The sequence below is a fragment of the Calonectris borealis genome, chromosome 21 (assembly GCF_964195595.1).
Source record: "Calonectris borealis chromosome 21, bCalBor7.hap1.2, whole genome shotgun sequence".
NCBI lineage: Eukaryota > Metazoa > Chordata > Aves > Procellariiformes > Procellariidae > Calonectris > Calonectris borealis.
The window spans coordinates 5,701,400-5,717,441 of NC_134332.1; the positions used below are offsets into that span (position 1 = coordinate 5,701,400).

A 16,042-nucleotide genomic window follows, 5' to 3' on the forward strand; every position below is an offset into this window, starting at 1 on the left:
GTGGCTCGTAACCGCTGAAGCAGCAGCCTCCGGTCACTTTGCCCTGCGGAGAGCAGGCAGCACGGCACGGACCTGCCCACCCGGGCGGCCGGGGCCCTCCAGCGCTGCTTCTCAGCCCGGTCCTGGGGGGACGAGGCTCCAAGCACTTGTGCACTTGACTGAGGCGAAGAAAAGCCCCTTGCCTTCCCCTTCTCCCAAGCTGGCAGCATTTTTGCCTTTTGGGTTTTTTTTCTATAGCAGACAGTTCCCGGTGGTTATAATTATACGAGCCTCCCCCAATCAGTCATTAAATTAGCACCTTCTCATATATATATATATATAATATATATATAATTTATAGAGAAATGACTTTTGTAAACAATATTCTTCTACTCCAGAAGGAAGTGTAGTCCGTGGCATAATGCAGCTACAAACACGTATCTCAAAGAGAGGACCAGCAGCTCCGGGGAGTGGGTGGGAGCCCCGTGCCACCCCCGCCTCCGCATGCATCCCCAGTAGGACAGTTCTTGGGTGGGGAGGGAACCGGCTGGCTCGGTTGGGTGTCACCGGTTTCAGCTGAAGCAAACTGGTCCGACTGTGAAACCAAACTGGTGCGAGGCATCACCGTTGTGAAAGACGGCCAGGTCCCTCAGGGGCAGCAGGGAGAGCTCCTCCGTGGTGAACTGGAAGATGGTGTCAGTGATGGAGGACTCGTTGTCCAGCTGAAACGAGCACCGGGAGCAGCTGAGCGGCACCGAAACCCTTGGCCTGTTGGCCTGAAGGACCCTCTCGAAGCACCCGCTCTCCCCTTCGCTGCTCTAGTTGCTCCTTGATTCACCCAACAGCCCCACGGGAGCCAGGTCTCCAGCCCTGCATGGCTTCTCCAGGCAGGTGGCCTCCCTCATGTCCCCGCAGCCCAACCTGTCCCCTGCCACGTCCCAGCCCGCTCCCCAAGACTGGGGCAGCTCCTTGGGCCCGAGGGGAGGATGCTCCCCATCCCCATCCCCATCCCACCCTGTGAAACCTCATCCCCCAGGTCTATCCCAAACCCTGGGGTGCAAACACATGCTGAGGGGCTCTGCAAACATCAGGGGGCTCTTCCAGGCAGAGAAAAGGGTCCAGCCATGACCAAGCTTACCACGCAGCCTTGCAGGCTGGCTGCATAGCTCTGCTCCCGGGAGTCAGCCAGGAAGCGGATTTCCTTCTCCAGCTGGGGCTGGCCCTGCTCGGGGGCCGGTCTGCAGGAGTAGGAGACCTTCTGGGTGGCCAGGCGGCTGTGCAGGCGGAGGAAGCGGAGCTGCACCGGGCTGGCCCCCGCGTACTCCAGCTGCAGGGGCAACGAGAGAGAAACCCGGGTAGTGGGGGCTGCTTGGAGGGGTCTGTGCTCCCCCCAGTCAAAAACTGGGCAGGATTCAGCTCTCTGTTAAAGCACTGGTTTGGATTTTCTTGCAGAGGGAGGTGTCGTGTCCCACCATGCACAGCCAGCGGGACCCTGTGCCCAGGCATCGCCCCACCGCAGGGGGACAGGCACCAGGAGACCTCCAACCCCAGGAGATGGGCTGTGTGTCCCCTCAGCTGTCCCAGCTGGGCACTCACCAGGAAGCCCCCGGGCAGGGCGCTGAACCACTCGAAGGTGTCCTCAGAGGCGTAGGTGCTCAGCCAAGCCTTGATGGGGACCTGTAGGGAGGGGGGGAACATGTCACGCTGTCCCAGCAGGGGACGGTGGCACCATCAGGACAAGGAGCCAGCTATACCAGTCCATGCGTGTGACCTGTCCCTGCAGCCTGGTCACACGCTGTGACCAGGATCTTCACCCCAAACTGCTCCAACAGCTCCCTGTGATGGCACCACGGCAAGGGACCGGCCACACTGTCCCTCTCCAGCCACACCAACCCCCCATCCTCAGCCACCCTGAGCAGTAACGTGAGGCTGGAGGTGCCCCACAAAAGCCACCCCATACCTGGTTGTGGACAGGGGCTATGCACGTCTCTCCCCCTGCCGTGAAGTTGCAGAAGGCCACCAGTGCATCCTGGGGGCTGCCCTGGTTGGGGTCGATGTAGTATTGCCCTGGAGGGAGACAGAGGGGGGCTCCTGGCACCCGTTTTTTGGCACGGGGAGGATGCCATCCCAGCTCAGCTCGTGGCACATCCCTGGCTGCAACCTCCATCCTCCTGGGATGCAGCCTGGCTGCCATCCCGTTGCTCTGGGGATGCCCATGAAACCCAGCTGAGCTCATCCCCCAAATCCTCATCCCTTCTTAATTGCAAAGAGCTGCCCATCCCCCCGTGTTGGACCTGGATCCGGCCAGCCCTCCCCACGCCGTCCCCGGCGTGGGGAGGGCTGGCCGGATCCAGGTCCAACACAAGGGGACCCCTTGTGCACCCCAGTACCGTCGGGCAGGCTAGGGTGAGCCAGCAGCAGCTCCTTGCAGGTGGCCGCTGGGTTGGTTTTGGTGCCGTTGGGATGCTCGACGAGGGCTCGCAGCTCCTGGTTCAGGGTGTCCAGTAGAGCCCAGACCGCAGTGTAATTCAGGTGATTGGAGGGATAAATTAGGTGCTGAAAGAAAAAGTGAGGAATATAACCAAGCTGGCATTAGCCCCACCTCTTCTTTTGGCCAGGAGCATCACCAGGTGCTCAGGGAGGGGATGGGACATGCAGGGGACAAGGACAAGCGTGGTGGGAGAGGGATTAACCATATCTGCTTGCATTTTGTGGAAGGCACTTGGTCCTTGTGCACAGAGGACCTCAGGAGCAGTGGGACATGGGGCAGCATCGCTGTCTGCCCCTTCCCCCCAGGGTGGCACCCACCAAAGCGGGGATGGAAACCCCTCGCCCCCACGCAGCATCGCCTCTCCAATGCACTCACCCGCAGCTCCTCCCTGGACAGAATCAGCGTGGGTCCGCTGGGACCAGGGGGGCCGGCGAGACCCTGGGTGACAATGACAAAGCTGGTGACGCTGGCTGCTGCCCATGAGCCCCCCGCCACGCTTGCAGCTCCTCCAACGGTGCCAGCAGCCAGCCATCCCCATGGCATGGCATAGTGGGACCTCACTGCCAAATTTGGGGGAGCAAGGGACCCAAATTTTGGCACGAGGGACGTTAGTGGCTCCACTTACCGGCAGGCCCGGTGTGCCCTTGGGTCCCGGCAGCCCTGGGAAGCCTTTCAGCCCCTGCCGAAGGAGAGAAGAAAAGCAAGGGGGTGAGATGCTGCCATGCCAGGCAGCACCCCGGGGTGCCCCATGGGGCCACCCTGCACCCCGGGGAGAGGGCAGAGGGGAGGGTGCCCCGCAGCAGGGCTGAGCCCGGCTCCAGGCGCTCCCCCCTACTTACTTTCGGTCCGGACAAGCCCTGGAAGAGAAGGACAAGACCCGGCTAAGAGGGAGGCAGGAGGGATCGAAGCCCCATCCCAGCACGACTCCTGCGGGACAGGAGCGAACCCCAAACCTGCCAGGAGGGCGAAGGACTCACCGGCATCCCGGGGAAGCCAGGGTGTCCCCGTGGGCCAGGGGGGCCAGTGTCACCCTGCAAAGACACCGGAGGAGGTCAGGGCACCGCACATGGCATCCCCCAGCCCTATGTCCTTCTACGACCCAGCCCCTTCCCCACGTGGATTTTGCATGGAAAGATGAGGAATTCAACACAAATAGTTATCTTGGTTCCTCCCGTTGCCCTCCACCCTGCCCTTACCTGCTGTCCCTTGGGTCCTGGCCTCCCAGGGATGCCATGGGGTCCCGGCTTGCCCTAGGAGACGTGGCAGGGTCTCACCCAGAATGACAAGGGACCAAGTGGAGGGAGGAAAAGAGCAAAACCCTTCACACACCTTGAAGCCATCGTCCCCTTGCTGGCCCAGGTCACCCATGCTGCCCTTCTCGCCCTAGGAGAGAGTCAGGGAGAGCTTTGGTGGCAAAGAGGAGGCTAGAAACTCTCCCGGGACACCCGCCTGGGTGGGGGGCTCTGCCCCAGAGGGTGGGCGTTGGGAACCCTGCTCTAGTTACTCCATCGGTGATATTTCATAAGGGAGGCAATGGAGGTTTTTCTTGCTGCCTGACCCTGGCAGGAGATTCCCCAGGCTAAACATCTGCTGGCCTCCAGCAAGCAGCTGGAAATGGGAAATTCCCAGGAAATTTCCCAGGAAATTCCAGCTGCAAAATTTCTGAAAAAAACCCTTTTGATTTGGTAGAATTACTGTACCCATATTGCTGGGGAAGGAGGCGGCGTGATGGAGCGTCTGCCTCCCCTGCTCAGCTGCGAAGGCAAAACTGAAAGTATTTTATCCTAGACTAAAATAAACATTGAAGAAAACCTCGGAAGTTCCCAGGAAACACTTTGAGAAAACAAAATTTCTTGTGTGCTGAAATCTGGTGAAGCAGGGGAAGAAATCCCAGCATAGCAGCTACCCCCAACCTCCCCTCCACCTGCTCTCCCAGGCTCTGGCCTTGCTGAACGCCCTGGACTTTAGCTTCTGCCATTGCTCATTTAGCTTGCAATAAATTTAAAGCTTGATTTATTACCAGGGTTTCATTTTCCTGAAGGATGCAGGCAACTACCCACTGCCAGGGACTGCTTGTCACTCTTATTTAGAGCTTTGCGGCTGACGGATGGGACCGTGAGGATGTGCTTGGCTTCTCAGGCCAAGGTTGGATCCATCAGCTCATTGGTAATGGCACAGAGGAGGTACGTGCCTGTGCTGCGTCAGCATCAATGCTGAGAGCAGGGGATTAAAAGACTGTACATGCTGCTGCTTGCAACTCCAGGAGGATGGAGAGGCTGGAAAAGGACCTGGTGTTGGAGAAAGTCTAAAGGTCCCATCTCCCAGCACCTGGGGACACAGTGGTCAACGCCCAACGAAGGATGCTACAGCGATCAGGGTTCAAGAAGAGGGGAATAAGTGATTGCATCCAGCAAATTAAATGCCAGCCTGTGCCCGGAGTCCCTGCTGTGCCTGGGGCTCAAGTGCCCGGTGCATGTCACCTACCTTGTGTCCTTTCGGTCCAGGGTCTCCTTTCGTGCCCTTCAGCCCTGGGATGCCCTAAGAGAGAAACAACGCAGCACTGCATCACCCTGAGGCTGAGCTGCTCCCGTCGGCTCCCTGGCAAGGAGGGACCTCGCCACAACCTAGGTTGCCGCAAGGATTCTGAGAATTTCAGGCAGTTTTAGAAACTTTGAGTCATTTCTCATCAAATCTTTGATTTTTGTTTTTGGGAGGATCCCTCAGCAAACCCCATTAAAAATGCAGTTCAGGTCCCTTGGCTGGTTGCAGAACATCTCGGCTTTGTTTTGTGAAGTTTCCAAAGCCGGGATTTTTATTTTAAATAGAGAAAAAAACAATTTCCAGTAATTAAAAAAAATATTTGAGTAAGTTTTTTTGGCCAATCCTGGCTGCTGCAGTGCAGCCGGATCCTCCAGCCATGGCAGTTCTCCGGGAACACGGGGACAGTCCTCTGCAAGTGCTCAGCACTGCCAGGCATCAGACACTGAACTGGAAGGGAAGTATTTGACCTCTAGAACAACATATTGGAAATTATGTGATTTGCCTGACTTGCATGTGCACTGCTGGGATGCTAATTCGGGAGGAGAAGGCGAGATGAGATGGAGGAACGACGGATGGATGGAACACCTAGCGACTTCACTCGTTTTAAATGGATCTCTGCTTCGGTTGTTTGCAGAGCTGGGTTGCACAGTGGTACCTGTGAGGGCCAAACAGGGAGCACCGGCACCCCAAAACCTCTGAAGTAATACTCACATAAGGTCCTTGGGGGCCCTGGGGTCCTTCTGGCCCCTTGTCGCCTGGGTAGCCCTGAAATGCAAAAGCGAGAGACCCCGGCTGGTGGGCACAGCGGTGCGGCGCGAGAGCAAGGCAGGAGGGATGGCTCGGTGCCTCTGGCAGGGAGAGCAGCTCACAGGGGCTGGGGGTGCAGGAGACCCCCCCTTTGGGCTAGAGGGGACTGGGGACACAGAGCCCTCCAGCTACGTGATGCTCCTATATTGGCTTCTCCTTTTCTAAGCCGGGGGCTCAGGCAGGTGGGAGCACCCCCTGGCTCAGGAGCACCCCTGAGCTGCCAGGGTGCCAAAGCAGCCCTCACCCCGGCGGGGCAAAGCCAACCTACCTTGGGTCCCCGGGGGCCTCTCGGGGGCCGGTGGCCCACCTTGCCTCGCTTGCCCTGGGAACAACAGGTTAAAGACTCACGAGCAATTCAAGCCTGTTAGCCGCCCCGCGTCCCCCTCTCTGCCCACCCAGGGATGCTGAGCTCCCGGCAAACCGGGGCCCCTCTGCAAGACCTCTGCGGGCTCCAAGCATCAGCCCCATGCCTCCTGCCACCCTCCATGGGGACAACAGTGCCATTTACCCGTCTGCCAGTTTCTCCAGGGACCCCTTCTTCCCCTTCGCTCCCCACATCACCCTGGGGGAAGAAGAGATGGGAGACGTGAGTCACCAGCAGCCTGGCCACATCCCAGACCAGGACTGGGGAAAAGGGGCTGCTGCCTGCGTGGAGATGGGGACAGAGCTCACCAGGTGCTGAGGGACCCTGGAGATGGACACCAAGGCCATGGTGCAGAGCTGGCCAGTGAAGGGGAGATCCTCCCTGTCCCCCCTCAAGGGTACCTAACCCAGGATGGAGGCAGCCCTGTGGGGCTGGGGGGGCTGAGCTGGGAAGACCTGCCACCCCCTCACCCAAAAACCAGCCAAGGCAGCCCAAGGGCTCTGTTGTTTGCCAGGCACCGATGTGTGGTTGCCTGTACAGCGGGGAAAAACAGGGCCCCCCCAGGGCGATTATCCCTGGTTTCTCTCCATGGACCACAACAAGGTTGACCAGCTCAGACTCGGCCACCCCATGTCCAGAGGCCAGTCCCCCTCAAGTGCCATCCGCAGAGGAGGATTTCGGAGGTACCTTTTCTCCTTTATGACCTTTCCGCCCTTTAGGACCGGCGTGTCCCAGAGATCCCTAAAGGAGAAGGAAAATCCTCCGTAAGGATGCTGCACCAGGGATGTCCCCTCCCGGCTCTCTCCTGTGCCACAGAGGATGCTCTAAGGTGAAGGCTCCATTTGAGATTTTTGCCCCTCTCTGGAGCAGGCTGGGCAGAGCGGGGCCGCGCGGGTGTTTCAGCGGGAGCAGGAGATGCTGCTCGTGTGGGGCCTCACTGCAGCCAGGAGATCCCAGATCCCACTGCCTGTGCCAGGGAGAACCAGTACGGCTCCATCCCAATCCTCACCGTTCGCCCCGGTTTTCCCGGCTTGCCCGGCTCCCCTTTCGCGCCCACCAGGCCCTAGGAAGGAAAACAAAAATCAACCCAACTCTGAAAAATAAGCTCCAGGGTTATTCTCCCAAATCCCGGGCAGGCTGTCCAAGGGACATAGACCCGGGCTGCGAGAAAAGGCGGAGGCAGAGAAGTGGGGCAGCAGAGGAGCCCACTCACCTCGGTGCCGCTCAGCCCCGTGGCTCCAGCTTCGCCCGGTAGCCCAAAAGGACCCTGAGTTCATTCGGGGACAAAAGAGGAGACTGGCATCAGCTCCGGGTTACTCAGGGGAAGGCAGGAGGGTGAGTATGGAGCCGGCTGCTTTGCCCCGGGGTCTGGACTGGCTTGTTCCCCCCAGGGACCTCCGGGGCCAGAGCTGTGCTGGGTTGGGCCACCCTGCAGGGATGTCCCCTGCCCGTCCCCATGGCAGAGAGAGGAGTTACCTGCCGGCCCGGCTCTCCCTTTGTGCCCGCTGCTCCTCTGGCTCCTTCGTGGCCGGCATAGCCCCGGAACCCAGGGGCACCCGCCGGCCCGCGGGCACCCGCTGCGCCCTGCGGTGCACACAGATGGAGGCACCGGTTACACCCCAGCCCAACCCTGTCTGGAGCAGGGTCCGAGCAGCCGCCCCTCGAGGGGCTTCAACTACACCGAGCAACAGCTCTTGCTGTTTGCTTTGCAAATCCGCCCGGAGTTTATTCCACATCCTGACCTCTCCTAGCAAAGGCAATCGCCTGAGTTAAGGACATGTCTTGCCTGGGCAGAGCGGCACTGCAACATGGAAAAACTGGGACGTAAATGGGATTTATCCTGCAGCCGAGTGCAGGGCATCAATAACACATCTGTGGCTCTGTGCTTGTCAGGACCACGACCACAAAATGCATCTCAGGGCAGCACAAGTGCTCCTGAGCACAGGGCGGTTCCTGGAGCCCTCTGACCTTACAGACACCTGCAGATTGGCTCTGCGAAAGCAGAAGAGGGGGAAACCAAATGTCCTGGTCCTGCCTCAGGCAGACTCCGACAGCCAAGTGTTAATTGCACAACAGCCACGACACTTTTCACGGTTTTTAATAGCTGTATTAAAATCCCTTTATGAGCTTTGGCTCTAGGGAAACCAAGGAAACGATGACTCAGTTACAAAGCTATTGCAGGGCAGGACCCGGGAGACACAGCCCGGCACTGGGGCTGGCAGAGCTCGCTTTGTGACCACCCCCTGGGTGACACACAGCCCCAGCCCCAGGCTCTGCTGCTCCATCACGAGATGCCACCAAACTTTTTTCCCAGGGAAGTTTTGCAGAGGCAGGGCCGGTACTCACCGCTGGACCGGGCTTGCCGCCATCTCCCTTGACTCCGTCATCTCCAGCAAGTCCCTGCGGTGATGTTGGGGATTTAGAATAAGCCCGTCACCACCATGTGCTTCACGCTCAGGCCCTCTGCAGGTATTTTAAGCATCCTCTCCCTTGTACCACGTTCAGCTGGCCAAGGCACGTGCCCAGGCAGCACCTGGGAACCGCGTGGGAGTGAACATGATGCGATAGCAGAAACGGGTCTTCCACAAGGCATCCCTGGGTGCTAGACTGAAATGGTCTGATTTTTGGAATGGGGGCACGTAAGTACCTCCTGGGAGTCAGTGCCAAGATGCGAGGCATTAAAAATCCCTCCTCACTCCTAAGCCCCCTGCCTTGGGCAGTTAAGGGACAATAAATCCTTTGGCTTTGGTTTGTATTGGAAATGGTGAAACACTGGGGAAGCCTTTGGCAGCTCTACAAGATCCCAGGCATCAGTACCTCTAATCCAGCAGCACCAGCGGGTCCATCCATGCCTCGTGGCCCTGGATCTCCCTGGGGAAGAAGGGGAAACAGCTCTGTCCCCAGCAAACCCTCTCCTTGCCTTGTTGACTTTGGATCTCAGGCAACAAAGCAGGGAATGTCCCATGGCAGGTCCCCCATGTCACCAGCCTGCCCAGGTCTGACACAGCTCCTCCACCACAGCCAGCCCCACCACGTCCCCCATCAGCCAGAGGCAGAAAGTAGAGCTTGGGAAAAGACCAGAAAAAGGCATTTCACCCAGAGATGAAGGGTGGGAGCCATCACCGCGCCGTACCTTTGCTCCCTCAGGACCGTCAAGCCCAGGAGGACCTCGGAGACCCGTCCCACCCTGTTTAGGGCACAAGCAAAGAAGCCCCATTGATTCAACCCTGCCCAGTGCTCCCAGTCACAGCCATGTCCCCCCGCCCGCCATGCCAGGTCCGTGATTAGCTGAAATGGGAGGAGGGACACAAGCTAACTTACAAACCGTCCTCTGGCTCCAGCAGATCCCGCAGCTCCGGTGACACCAACCTGGCCCTGGGACAGAGAGGGAGATGTGCTCAGCAGGGTCCCAGCCTGGCTCGGGGGCAGGAGTCTGGAGTTTGGCTGGAGGGAGCATTAACCTGGACTGCCCGGCAAGTCCAAACTGTCCCTTTGTGCCAACAAGACCCAGTTTTGGTATCATGCCCATGAGACACGAAAATCCCCAATTATGGAGATTTGCCCATTCCTAGTATTTTCTGCAGCTCCTGAAGCCCAAGGTTTCCCGCCAGGTGTGAGCCCCGCTCCTTGGCACCCAGCACCCAACGGCCAGCCCGTGGGGATGCCGGGAGCCCGGTGGGCTGAGGCAGCCCCTCTCTGTACTTGCCAGCAAACCTTCTTGGCCCTTCTCTCCTTTATGACCTTTTTCTCCAATTTCCCCCGTAGCAGCTCCTGGGCCAGGCACTCCAGGAAGGCCCCTGGGGCCAGCATCACCCTGCTCAGGGATGGAGACAGAGATGTCACCAGAGAGAGGAAAAAGGAATAGCAATTAAATGAGCTTCTGCATGGATATGATGCGATTCACCCTCTCACTGGGTGCTGCAGACAGGAGAAGTTCACCCTAAAGTGCTCAGGAGAGGTGCTGATGCCAGATCTGAGCCCCACATCTCCAGTGGTCCTCAGCCATGGGGACACCCCTGTCCTGCTTCTGCCCCCACCACGCCAAACAGAGCAGCAGAGGCTGAGCAGGCTATGAGTGTCCCCAAGGTGTTGCAAGGAGGGACAGAGTTAGAGGCACTCCTCACCTTCTGTCCCTGCAGCCCTGGCTCACCCGGGTCTCCAGCATCACCAGCGTCACCCTGCCCGGGGGGGAAATGTCGGCATCAGATGCAGCAGCTGCTCCCCAGCCCCGTCCCGGGGGGTTGAAAGCCAAGCTCTGACTTTCATGGGCTTCTCCACCCTCCTCTGGCCGGGATTTTGGTGCTGGGTAAGAGATGGCCCCACAGCTTCACCTGTGCCAGGAGGCCACCCTCAGCCGTGATCCACGCTAGCCCAAAAGTGAGTGAGGACAAACCACGGAGCACAGCCAAGCAGCAGCTCCCCCAGCAAGGGGACCCTAAAGCATCAGCCCCTCCTTCCATGGGGGCACCTCAGCCTGTCTGTAGAGAGCCATAGCAGAGCCAGTGCATTGGGTGGCACACCTTTCCCGTCCCCATCCCGTCCCCATCCCCTGGCAGAGGACGCCGGCGAGCAGCAGTGACCGCCGTGGTGTCAGCCAGCACACATACCTCCTTGCCTTGCTCCCCGGGCCTCCCCAGGGGCCCCTCTGGCCCATCGTCCCCTGGCTCCCCAGGGCTCCCTCTGATGCCCGCAGCTCCGCAGGTTCCTGCCTCTCCCTGGACAGGACAAAGACGACCAGGATTATTCTTGGCTGACTTTTCCAGCTGACCCTGGCTCTCTCCTCCATCATTTCTCACCATAGCCCCAGTTTTCCTTGTACCAGGTACCAAAACTTTGAGGGGATCTGGACCCCCCTACCACACCCAGCAACATAAATCCCCAGGCACGAGGATGCAGGGGGAGGATTTCAAAAAGCCCCACGTGGATTTAGGTGCTTAGCTGCACCTCCAGCAGCAGGACCGCCAGCGGTATCGCCCCCAGCACCCAGCGGGAACCGACCTGCTCGCCTTTGGGCCCCGGCTGACCCTCCGCTCCCGGTGGTCCCGGTGGTCCCTGGGGAGGAAACAGACAGCCTGGCCCTAGCACAGCTCGTTTACACCACATTGCTCAAAGCCTTTGGCTCAGCTAACGTGGACACAGCTTTAACCTTCTGGATTAGTTAAGGATCAACAACTATTTCCCTTCCCATCTCCGGAGAAGGCACGCAGGGGGAGGCAGGCTGGAGCAGCCCCAGCCGAGGGAAGAACAGGGTCCCCAACTGACGTACCTGCTCGCCATCCAGCCCGCTGACGCCGGCTTCCCCAGGATCTCCCGCATCACCCTGCCAGAGAACACACAGACATTAGGACAGGCAGCCACGGTGGTCTTCCACGCAGGTCCTCTGCACATCCCGCTGCCCTGGCCCCCGTAGGAGGGCTTGCAAGGCTCTTCTCCCACCTCACACCAGACACGTAAATCCACATCCCACTGGGCAAAGCCAGTGGCCAAACTGGGAGGTGTGCTTGCACCTACAGCCCAGGGGAGGAAAACCCTGCTTTGGGCAAGCGGAGCGACCCCAAGGCTCTGCCTGCCTGGGCAGCTCAAGACTCACCTTCTCTGTCCTTACCTTCTCTCCTCTCATCCCCGAAGGCCCTTCAGGTCCGTTTGGACCTTCCCGTCCCTGAAAACAAACAGTCCATATCAGCAGCAAGGCACTGCACTAACTCAGGAGGCCTTTGCAGCTCCCAAGCATGGGTGGCAGGAGCTGGGAGGCCCTAGCACACCACATCCCCCTGGACAGAGAAACCACTCGTAGCTTCTCAAGCTCCTTGTACAAGCTTCCCTTTTCCTTCTCTTCTTGCAGGTGCTTTTGGGAGCTCCCTTAAAAGTGTTGCACCAGCAAAATTGCTGCACTGGGTCCTACCAGTGGAGAGCAAATGGCTGAGGCAGGAGGTTGTGTTGTGCATCAATTGAAGGAGCCATGTCTGCACTCACCGGGTACCCAGGTGGGCCAGCAGCACCAGCCGCTCCAGGAGCCCCCGTTTCTCCTGCTAAGCCAGGCTTCCCGGGGACGCCGTCCAGCCCCCGCATGCCAGGAACCCCCTGTAAGGCCAAAAGGCCGCTTAGACACACCAAAATGCAGCGTGGCGTGCAGCTCCATGGAGGACAATGCAGGTGGGAGCCCCATGCCTGAATCAGATGGGCCACCACCTAGATGGGTCTGCAAGGTACCACCTGTGCCTAGTGGGTCCCAGTGCCTCGTCCCCGTACCCAACTTGTCACCACCCAGCTACCCATGCAGGGTTTGGGTCATTCTCTGCCCCACAACCAGCCCGGGGATGAAGCTGCCTCCAGTGTGGGCACCTATCTTTCATCCCATCAGACATCACCCAACTTCAGCCTACGGAGCATCTCTGCAAGTTACAGCTCTCCCACTTACAGGCAGCCCTGGAAGCCCTCGAGGACCCGGGTCTCCCACTCTGCCCTGAAACAAGAAGGATGCTCAGCAGCGTGGTCATGGCAAGAATGCACAGGGGACCCCGAGCAGGGAGAGGCTTCGCTCGGACGATCCCCATGTGCCCAGGCCACCTCAACAGTGTCTGTGCAACATCAGGACAAAACCCAGCCAGCAACAAATGCAGAGGGGTCCATGCTGCTAATGCTATAGGTAGCACATGGTATATATTGCAGAGTATTGCACATCCGCAGAGGACCGCAGCAGAGGGAGCGGAGCAAGCCAGGCACACGGGGAGCACGGCGAGCCCTACCTGGGAGCCGGGAGCACCGCGTGGACCGGGGGGACCTGGCAGGGCCTGGGGGAGGAGAGAGCCATCAGAGCCCCACGCCGCAGCCCTGACTGCTCCCTTCTCCCCAGTTTAGCCCCTTGATGCCGGTGGCAAAGATTTCCCATTTTCCCATACCCAGCCCAGCAAAGGTGACTTGCTCAGTGCTTCGCCGGGGGGGCTGGAGCTGCCCAAGGCAGCAGCAAACAGCACTCACCTTGGGGCCAGCTTTTCCTGGAAATCCCAGTGGGCCTTGGGCTCCCATTTCGCCCTGTTAGGAGGCAAGAAAGATTTCCTTTCCTCCATATGTTTTAATGCAGTAACCTCTTAAGGGAAAAACAAAAGAAAACAAAAAAAAAACCCCAAATAAAAAAACAGCTGCCTGGCATCTTATAACAAGCCACAGGAGTTTGGGCAGATGAAATGCTGGAGAACCACCAGTTTGCCCAGCATGGGAGCCAGTTCCAGCCGTTCTCCTGCCACCCCTGCAACCTCCCTGGCACCATTCGTGGACACCACCCAAACCTATCCATTGGGTTCAACAGCCCAATCCAAAAATGTTTCCAAAGCCTGGACTCCCACGCCAGCACATCCCCTCATTGCTGTGCTGGATTTTCCCAGCCCTACCTTGTCTCCCCTGCGCCCTGGCCTCCCGCGGTCACCGGCAGGTCCGGGGTAGCCCTGGGGAGAGCACGATGTTAGGAGGCAGCCGGGGCCGCCCAGCACGTCCGGGTTTTGGGAAAAGGCAGCTGCTGAGGCTGAGCTCTTGCCCGGGGAAGGGCAGGACCCCGGGCACCGCAGGAGCCCTGGCAGGAGGGTGAGTGCCTGGCTGGAGGCAGCGCTGCTCCAGCGAGCTTCCCTCCCAACCCGGCGGGTTGGCAGCACCGTACCCCCCTCCGCAGACAGGGCTATCACTTACATAGGTGCCAACAGGTCCTTGCGGCCCCTCTGAGCCAGGCTTCCCAGGCAGCCCCTGCCAGGCAAGACGAGGACATTAATGAACCTCTGCTCCCGGGATGTGGGCAGGCATCTTCCCATCCTTGCTGTCCACCTCTGAACCCACAGGATCCCCCCAGGTCTCCCCATGGCAGCCAAGAGCCTGTCAGGGCTGTTGACCACCATCACTGCTCCAACCAGCCCTCCCGGCATGCTCATGGCCCCCCCAAGCCCCAACTCTCACCTTTGGGCCCAGGGAACCCGGGTCTCCGTCAGGTCCAGGTTTTCCCAGAGATCCCTTTGGAAATATTTAGGGAGGAAGTGTCAGTCAAAAGGCTGAGATGAGACAACCCCCACCGAGCCACCACTGCTGCCTCTGTGCTCACGGACAGGCATTGCCTGGTCCAAACTGGGTTGCTGGGGACAAACTCTGCTACCGTGGCCCATCCTGGTGGGTCCTGCACACCAGCACCCCGTGGCTGGCTCTCTGGCAGGGTTGTCAGTGGGGAAGGTGATGACACTCACTCTTGGGATCATCACCAAGCCCAGCTGAGAGCAGACTCTCAGGGAGGAGCTCTTCCAGCTGCAGGAGCTGCTCTGGGTCTCCATCCAGAGCAAGGACATGGGACTGTCCTCCCTGAACCTGTACCACCCCTTTCCACCTGGGATGGAGCAAATGCTTTGATCCCCTCCCAGGACCGAGGACCGTGCTGCTCTTCAGCCACCCAGGTATGAAGGGTTTCCATGGGCTGCTGTCCCCCACGGACACCCCACTAGGCTTGGGAAAGCTGCAAAGTCCCTCTGGCAGGCTGATTCCCTGGGGAAATTATTGTGCTCTTCCCTAGCCACAGCTATTTCTGCCCCTGAGACTTTTTAAATGTCTTTTAACAAGAAGTTAAGATCAGGTCCTACAGATGCCCTGATCCCCTGCTGGTTCTCAAGGTGGGAAAGTCCCATATACCCCACCAGTGGCACCAGCCCTGCTGACTTCCCACCTAAAAAAATGCAGAGTTCATGCAGAAGGAATGTTTTTTTTTTCCTTACTATTGATCCAGGAGGTCCTGCGTGCCCACGGCCCCCCTGCAAGCCAGCAAAACCCTGGAGGAAAGGGCAGAAGATGAGCGATGGAGGGAAGGCAGAAGTAGGAGGGATGGAGAGGCTTCCCCCCAGCAGCATGCAGTCCGAGACCAACCCAAACCAGAGCGCAGCACCCGGGGCCAGGCACAGGCGAAAGGCTCAGCCTGTCGAAGGCAGCGCTGGTGCCTCCCACTTCAAACCAGCTCTTTGGTTTCTCGTTGTTGAAGCACCACGGTTGTGTGCGCACATGCACACAACGCCCACACGTGCATCTAGACAGCGCTGTGCAATGCTAACAGCAAACTCAGAGGTGCGTCTCTGACCCAGAGCAGAACATTTTTCATATTTTATTTTGAGGGAAGTGCTAATTTTTTTTTTTCTTTTGCATTTCAGACCAAAGATAAACAAATATTAGAAATCCTGCAGAAGGGAAAACTTGTTGCCTGTCCGGGTCTTGCTGCTGGACCTGTTTTGGATAGCAGTGCCAGGGATGAGATATCATTTTGCAGTAGCCAGTTCTTAAATGCACTGCCCCATTCCCTCTCCTTGACCCTTCAGCACGATTCTCAGCAGGTCCCTGCCTGCTCCCGGAGCAGCACCCTCCGGCTGGTCTTGCCACCCACCACCTGTGCTCCATCCCATGGACAAGTTTTTGAGGCACATCACCAAGGGAAGAGAGCCGAGCAGAGGGGAGGAAGGACAGAAATCAGACAGCCATGCGGCTCTACTCACCGGAGGTCCCCTTCTGCCAAGGCTGCCCATGGTCCCTGGGGGACCCTGCAGGACAAGGCAGGTGATAATGAGGATGGGGAGGCAGAGGCAGCCTCTGCCAGTCCCACCATGCCAGCCCAGAGCCAGCTGATGCACATCATGGCAAGGTCCAACATGGCGTCAAGGTCTTGACCCGCATGGCCATGGGGACGATGGGGTTGGGAAGTCCCCCCCCCATCAGGCTCAGCTCCCCTTCTCGATACAACCCACCACCCCAGCCCTTGCCCGCAGTCAAGTACAGAGTGTAGGATGGGAACCTGTGTACCAGGCTTTCCTTCTGCGCCTTCTGCTCCCGGGATGCCCCGCGAGCCCTGG

The 16,042-nt window shown here is 58.9% G+C and overlaps 1 protein-coding gene across 1 annotated transcript in view; it reads right to left on the reverse strand.

Moving 5' to 3' along the window:
* Nucleotides 1–312: 312 nt before the first annotated feature.
* Nucleotides 313–16,042, reverse strand: part of LOC142091569 (uncharacterized) — a 75,322-nt gene continuing 59,592 nt past the window's right edge. Inside the window, exons 32-70 of the mRNA XM_075171003.1 lie at nucleotides 15,985–16,038; nucleotides 15,689–15,733; nucleotides 14,924–14,977; nucleotides 14,124–14,177; nucleotides 13,863–13,916; nucleotides 13,571–13,624; nucleotides 13,161–13,214; nucleotides 12,929–12,973; nucleotides 12,601–12,645; nucleotides 12,156–12,263; nucleotides 11,788–11,841; nucleotides 11,449–11,502; nucleotides 11,181–11,234; nucleotides 10,790–10,897; nucleotides 10,307–10,360; nucleotides 9,889–9,996; nucleotides 9,504–9,557; nucleotides 9,316–9,369; nucleotides 9,000–9,053; nucleotides 8,529–8,582; nucleotides 7,659–7,766; nucleotides 7,396–7,449; nucleotides 7,192–7,245; nucleotides 6,870–6,923; nucleotides 6,327–6,380; nucleotides 6,087–6,140; nucleotides 5,723–5,776; nucleotides 4,955–5,008; nucleotides 3,800–3,853; nucleotides 3,667–3,720; nucleotides 3,448–3,501; nucleotides 3,310–3,327; nucleotides 3,096–3,149; nucleotides 2,846–2,908; nucleotides 2,370–2,535; nucleotides 1,940–2,046; nucleotides 1,576–1,656; nucleotides 1,118–1,306; nucleotides 313–701 (exon numbers count right to left, since the gene is read on the reverse strand). Coding sequence (XP_075027104.1) covers nucleotides 552–701; nucleotides 1,118–1,306; nucleotides 1,576–1,656; nucleotides 1,940–2,046; nucleotides 2,370–2,535; nucleotides 2,846–2,908; nucleotides 3,096–3,149; nucleotides 3,310–3,327; nucleotides 3,448–3,501; nucleotides 3,667–3,720; nucleotides 3,800–3,853; nucleotides 4,955–5,008; nucleotides 5,723–5,776; nucleotides 6,087–6,140; nucleotides 6,327–6,380; nucleotides 6,870–6,923; nucleotides 7,192–7,245; nucleotides 7,396–7,449; nucleotides 7,659–7,766; nucleotides 8,529–8,582; nucleotides 9,000–9,053; nucleotides 9,316–9,369; nucleotides 9,504–9,557; nucleotides 9,889–9,996; nucleotides 10,307–10,360; nucleotides 10,790–10,897; nucleotides 11,181–11,234; nucleotides 11,449–11,502; nucleotides 11,788–11,841; nucleotides 12,156–12,263; nucleotides 12,601–12,645; nucleotides 12,929–12,973; nucleotides 13,161–13,214; nucleotides 13,571–13,624; nucleotides 13,863–13,916; nucleotides 14,124–14,177; nucleotides 14,924–14,977; nucleotides 15,689–15,733; nucleotides 15,985–16,038 — 2,691 coding nt within the window. The 3' untranslated portion in view covers nucleotides 313–551. The remainder of the gene's footprint in view (nucleotides 702–1,117; nucleotides 1,307–1,575; nucleotides 1,657–1,939; nucleotides 2,047–2,369; nucleotides 2,536–2,845; nucleotides 2,909–3,095; nucleotides 3,150–3,309; nucleotides 3,328–3,447; nucleotides 3,502–3,666; nucleotides 3,721–3,799; nucleotides 3,854–4,954; nucleotides 5,009–5,722; nucleotides 5,777–6,086; nucleotides 6,141–6,326; nucleotides 6,381–6,869; nucleotides 6,924–7,191; nucleotides 7,246–7,395; nucleotides 7,450–7,658; nucleotides 7,767–8,528; nucleotides 8,583–8,999; nucleotides 9,054–9,315; nucleotides 9,370–9,503; nucleotides 9,558–9,888; nucleotides 9,997–10,306; nucleotides 10,361–10,789; nucleotides 10,898–11,180; nucleotides 11,235–11,448; nucleotides 11,503–11,787; nucleotides 11,842–12,155; nucleotides 12,264–12,600; nucleotides 12,646–12,928; nucleotides 12,974–13,160; nucleotides 13,215–13,570; nucleotides 13,625–13,862; nucleotides 13,917–14,123; nucleotides 14,178–14,923; nucleotides 14,978–15,688; nucleotides 15,734–15,984; nucleotides 16,039–16,042) is intronic.